The 6,459-nt window shown below is 35.1% G+C and overlaps 1 protein-coding gene across 1 annotated transcript in view; it reads right to left on the reverse strand.

Annotated features, from left to right (window-relative positions):
* Positions 1-4,599, reverse strand: part of hsd17b4 (hydroxysteroid (17-beta) dehydrogenase 4) — a 39,882-nt gene extending 35,283 nt beyond the window's left edge. Inside the window, exons 1-2 of the mRNA XM_087812420.1 lie at positions 4,443-4,599; positions 622-675 (exon numbers count right to left, since the gene is read on the reverse strand). Coding sequence (XP_087668546.1) covers positions 622-675; positions 4,443-4,494 — 106 coding nt within the window. The 5' untranslated portion in view covers positions 4,495-4,599. The remainder of the gene's footprint in view (positions 1-621; positions 676-4,442) is intronic.
* Between the last annotated feature and the right edge of the window lie 1,860 nt (positions 4,600-6,459).

A 6,459-nucleotide genomic window follows, 5' to 3' on the forward strand; every position in this document is an offset into this window, starting at 1 on the left:
AGAAAGTAACTTGCGTTTACAACGTCAACGTCACTAAGATGGAGTCGTTTAGTGTAGAAAGTGTCCATCGATACATACTCAATTTTTTTCTGTGTATGTTTTAGTGACAATTTAGTGTGTATGGCGCTCTACATTTACATACTAACAATTGAGACGCACTTATGCACTAAAAATACTAAGTACTTAAGTACACAAGTATGCGAATTGAGACAGCTTTAGACTCCAATAAATACAATACTTTGTCTGTTTCAGCTGAATAAAGGGGTCTGTCTGTAGTGTAGCTGAACATGGATCACTTTAACGTTGGCATTATATTCAGGGACAGACACTCGGATAAAAAAAACATTTAAAATGAATCATATAAAGTTTGTGTTTCATTCATTTTCATTATTTTAGAGGTTTATTTTAGGAGTAAAACTGACTGAAACCTGGGTCTTGCTGTGTCAAGAGTCAAAAGCTAATGTTACTTAAATCTTTTTACAAAATAAAAAAAGCTTTCAGACCATAATAATCAATAAAACAGGAATTATACACATTTCTTGTTTCTTTCTATTCACGTATTTCCGAGAACATTCCCTAAAATGCACAACCTCAGTGATGAGAACAAATGTTGATAGTTACCGACAACTGAAGCTCCTCTCGCAGCGAAGGCCAGAGCGTACTCTTTCCCCAGACCTGCAGGAGAGAAGACACGTCAGGAAGAGCATTCAGTCAAGAACGGCTGGAAATCCATCGCAATCCTTAAATAAAGCGAAGTATGAACTATTCATCAAACTGGGAGGATCAGTGAAGGGACTTGTCAGTTATTGAAAAGTCAAACACCAGGATTTTTTGGGATAAAAATTCCTTCTCCGGGGCCAAGTCGTCCATAAGGAGACCAGAAGAAGAGTATAGGTTAAAATTGTATTTAAGTAAGTGAGAAAGATATTACCTCGGGAACCTAAACCTCATATATGCAAGTTCATTCGATAGTGAGGAATTTAGTTCATCGACACTATATAGTAACAAGGGGGGTGTATTGGCAAGAATCTGGCGACACATGAAGGAACAATAAAACAATATATTATTATATATAGCGATACTGTAGTAACGAGTATACATGTGTAGTATTGTCCAGTACTTGACTCTGGTGTTGTGATAGTGTAGTAACAAGGATATATGTGTAGTATTGTCCAGTACTTGACTCTGGTGTTGTGATAGTGTAGTAACAAGTATATATGTGTAGTATTGTCCAGTACTTGACTCTGGTGTTGTGATAGTGTAGTAACAAGTATATATGTGTAGTATTGTCCAGTACTTGACTCTGGTGATGTGATAGTGTAGTAACAAGTATATATGTGTAGTATTGTTCAGTACTTGACTCTGGTGATGTGATAGTGTAGTAACAAGTATATATGTGTAGTATTGTCCAGTACTTGACTCTGGTGTTGTGATAGTGTAGTAACAAGTATATATGTGTAGTATTGTCCAGTACTTGACTCTGGTGTTGTGATAGTGTAGTAACAAGTATATATGTGTAGTATTGTCCAGTACTTGACTCTGGTGATGTGATAGTGTAGTAACAAGTATATATGTGTAGTATTGTCCAGTACTTGACTCTGGTGTTGTGATAGTGTAGTAACAAGTATATATGTGTAGTATTGTCCAGTACTTGACTCTGGTGTTGTGATAGTGTAGTAACAAGTATATATGTGTAGTATTGTCCAGTACTTGACTCTGGTGTTGTGATAGTGTAGTAACAAGTATATATGTGTAGTATTGTCCAGTACTTGACTCTGGTGTTGTGATAGTGTAGTAACAAGTATATATATTGTAGTATTGTCCAGTACTTGACTCTGGTGTTGTGATAGTGTAATAACAAGTATATATGTGTAGTATTGTCCAGTACTTGACTCTGGTGTTCTGATAGTGTAGTAACAAGTATATATGTGTAGTATTGTCCAGTACTTGACTCTGGTATTGTGATAGTGTAGTAACAAGTATGTATGTGTAGTATGGTCTAGTACTTGACTCTGGTGTTGTGATAGTGTAGTAACAAGTATATATGTGTAGTATTGTCCAGTACTTGACTCTGGTGTTGTGATAGTGTAGTAACAAGTATATATGTGTAGTATTGTCCAGTACTTGACTCTGGTGTTGTGATAGTGTAGTAACAAGTATATATGTGTATTATTGTCCAGTACTTGACTCTGGTGTTGTGATAGTGTAGTAACAAGTATATATGTGTAGTATTGTCCAGTACTTGACTCTGGTGTTGTGATAGTGTAGTAACAAGTATATATATTGTAGTATTGTCCAGTACTTGACTCTGGTGTTGTGATAGTGTAGTAACAAGTATATATATTGTAGTATTGTCCAGTACTTGACTCTGGTGTTGTGATAGTGTAATAACAAGTATATATGTGTAGTATTGTCCAGTACTTGACTCTGGTGTTCTGATAGTGTAGTAACAAGTATATATGTGTAGTATTGTCCAGTACTTGACTCTGGTATTGTGATAGTGTAGTAACAAGTATGTATGTGTAGTATGGTCTAGTACTTGACTCTGGTGTTGTGATAGTGTAGTAACAAGTATATATGTGTAGTATTGTCCAGTACTTGACTCTGGTGTTGTGATAGTGTAGTAACAAGTATATATATTGTAGTATTGTCCAGTACTTGACTCTGGTGTTGTGATAGTGTAATAACAAGTATATATGTGTAGTATTGTCCAGTACTTGACTCTGGTGTTCTGATAGTGTAGTAACAAGTATATATGTGTAGTATTGTCCAGTGCTTGACTCTGGTATTGTGATAGTGTAGTAACAAGTATGTATGTGTAGTATGGTCTAGTACTTGACTCTGGTGTTGTGATAGTGTAGTAACAAGTATATATGTGTAGTATTGTCCAGTACTTGAGTACTGCAGACTCTTGACGAAGTCGTAACTGCCTTCATTGGTCTTAAACCACAATAAGTAGACTGTATCCTCTCGTCCTCAGTCAATGCAGGGATCTTGCGAGTTTTAATTGTTTCTTTAGCTGCAGGACATCAGTCAATCAGACTTTATCTAGTCAAGCGGCCGGAAGTTTAATTGCAACAAAAAAATGAACAAATGCCGTAAACCTCTACTTGTTAATTGTAAATAAAATAATCAAATATTTTAGTTTAAACACACTTTCCCAAAGGAGACCTTCTACAGTTTTACCTTACCTTACTTTATTGAAATATAAACCATCAAATAAATATTGTAAAAAAAAACAACTGTAATTTGAAGCCAAATACACATATATATGTATTTGGCTTCACACATATACTTTCTTTCTTTTTTTTTAAAAAGAAAAATCAATAAAGTGCTATGGAACATTGATAAAGTATCATGATAAAGAATATTGCAATATATTGCCGTATCAATATTTTTTAATACCCCTAGTAGTAATAAATGTGGACAAAATTATGAAACTATGAAAATTAAGCAATGAAAATCATATATTGCTTTTGAACTGTAGGTTAAACAGAATTATTCTTAATTGTAACTAATGAAACAGGCCTGAACATAAATTATAATTCATTAAACTGTGTATGTATGTTTTTGTGTAAGTCCAACTGGATACTGAATCAAGAATAAATGATAGTCATTTATTATTTTAGTTCTAAACTACGAAAGAAAGAAAGTATACAACATAAACACAAGACTACAGAAATGAATAGGAAGAGTTTGAAAATGAACGTATGTTTTTAACAAACCTTTGAAACACATAATAAAGGACAAATAAAAGCGCTTTACAAATAAAAATGAATTACTTACTTACAAATGAGCAACAATTAACAAATGCTGTAGTAACTAAATTAAAGGTGAATTTGCAGTAAAAACCAAAACAATAATACAGCTAAGAGCAAAAAATCATTCATAAATGGAAAAAAATAAGAAAATCACATCAAAAATCTAGAGTTTCATTAAACTGGCGTAAATAAAAGGTTTGAGACAAACATGCTGCAGAACCATTTATATGTTTAAGTGACTTTTGCATGAAATAAAACACGTTAAAAGAGAAAGAAATACGAACTTTAACTGAATATATTGAGCTGCTCCAGCATGTGAACTTTAACACTCTTGGCCACAACACTGTCAGTACTTTGACCCCCATGGCTGTTGCTTAGAGCAACGACGTGTATTTCTGAGCCTGTGATATATATTTATACAGTTTAATAAACAACATTAAAATCTAAACTATCACAACAAATCCAGGTGTTACTGTTGTTTACATTTGCAACACAAGGAAAGCACAAGGAAAGGAAGGTTACGTAGTTAAGCAAAGATATTTAACGACATGTGAAACTAGAGTTAAATAAACATTTAAAACATTTTCCTGAAACATTTATATCTCGGATGTCAACAGGAAGTGAAGCAATGACAGCTAACGTGCACAAGTTCAAGAGCAGTTTTAAAAACACATTATTTACCTCCTCCGGCTCCCGTCACGAGCACCACACGTCCCTCGAACGATAAAGACATTGTTAGGAAATAAAAGTATGACGGACTGAGTTTGTATTTCTCAGGAGAAACAAGAGTTTAAGTCGTTTCTTGGCAGCAACAGCTACATATATGTGGATCCACACTTCCGGGTTTATGGTGGGGGCGGGTCAGCTGGTTGCCGGTGAACCAATCAGAAGGCAGGTGGTTATTTCCCTAATAATGCCGTTAATTAAATTAGTTCAACTGAAAAAACAAAATCATTTATAATAACACCTTTAACAAACACAAACTCAATGTTGCAGTTTGAGGGCAGGACTCATTATTTGTATTTTACTGTCACAACCTCGTCATCACTAAAATAAAACCACTATAATAATTAATGTCACTAACATCACTAAAATAAAAAATATCTAACTATAACTAACATCAGTAAGATAATTTACAACATCATTCTCTCTATCCTCTCTCCAGTACAACACTGAGTCTGGTTCTGATCGAGGTTTCTGGAAGTTTTTCTTCACCACTGTCACTCACTAAATCTAATTTTATCAGTGGAATTAGAAACATTAGTAACATCACTTTTATCAGGACCAAAGAAGAGAAATCCTTCAGGCTGTTGCTCCCAAGCTTTGGAACATTAATAAAAGTACTATCATTGTTACATCTCTATAATTACTAGCATGACTAACATGACTAACATGACTAACATGACTAACGTGACTAACGTGACTAACGTGACTACCATGACTACCATGACTACCATGACTAACATGACTAACGTGACTAACGTGACTACCATGACTAACATGACTAACATAACCACCATGACTAACATGACTAACATGACTAACATGACTAACATAACCACCATGACTAACATGACTACCATGACTAACATGACTAACATGACTAACGTGACTAACGTGACTAACGTGACTACCATGACTACCATGACTACCATGACTAACATGACTAACGTGACTAACGTGACTAACGTGACTACCATGACTAACATGACTAACATGACTAACATGACTAACATAACCACCATGACTAACATGACTACCATGACTAACATAACCACCATGACTAACATAACTAACGTGACTAACATGACTAACATGACTACCATGGCTACCATGACTAACATCACTAACATGACTACCATGACTAACATGACTAACAAAACCACCATGACTAACGTGACTAACATGACTAACATGACTACCATGACTACCATGACTAACATGACTAACATGACTAAGTTGACTACGATGACTTACATAACACCATGACTAACATGACTACCATGACTACCATAACTACCATGACTACCATGACTAAGATGACTACCATGACTACCATGACTAACATGACTACCATGACTACCATGACTACCATGACTAACATGACTAACATGACTAACATGACTAACATAACCACCATGACTAACATGACTAACGTGACTAACATGACTAACATGACTACCATGGCTACCATGACTAACATGACTACCATGACTTCCATGACTAACATGACTACCATGACTTCCATGACTAACATGACTAAGTTGACTACCATGACTTACATAACACCATGACTACCATGACTACCATGACTACCATGACTACCATGACTACCATGACTCCTCTATGTTGGTAAACTGGTTGTCGTGCAGATATTGTGTGACAGTTGGACTGATTATCCATGTATGTAAAACCTCCATGTTTGTCCCTCAGGCGTTTGTTATTTAATAAAGCGACTCTCTGTGGAAATCAAGAGACGATCGTAGCTTCTTCTCACGCTTTCATCGTCGCCGGACGCTTTTTCACACTTTGATCCGAGAAGCATTAGATGTACAAGGACATGAGTTGACATTAAAATATCATTATTGATGAGCCAGAAAATACATAAAATACTGAATAAATGAGATGTTAATGAAGAAAATCTATGTATTTATTCTATCGTTCCAAATATTAATCTGTGCATTTGTCCAATGATGGC

The sequence above is a fragment of the Callionymus lyra genome, chromosome 1, assembly GCF_982586985.1.
Source record: "Callionymus lyra chromosome 1, fCalLyr1.hap1.1, whole genome shotgun sequence".
NCBI classification, from domain to species: domain Eukaryota; kingdom Metazoa; phylum Chordata; class Actinopteri; order Syngnathiformes; family Callionymidae; genus Callionymus; species Callionymus lyra.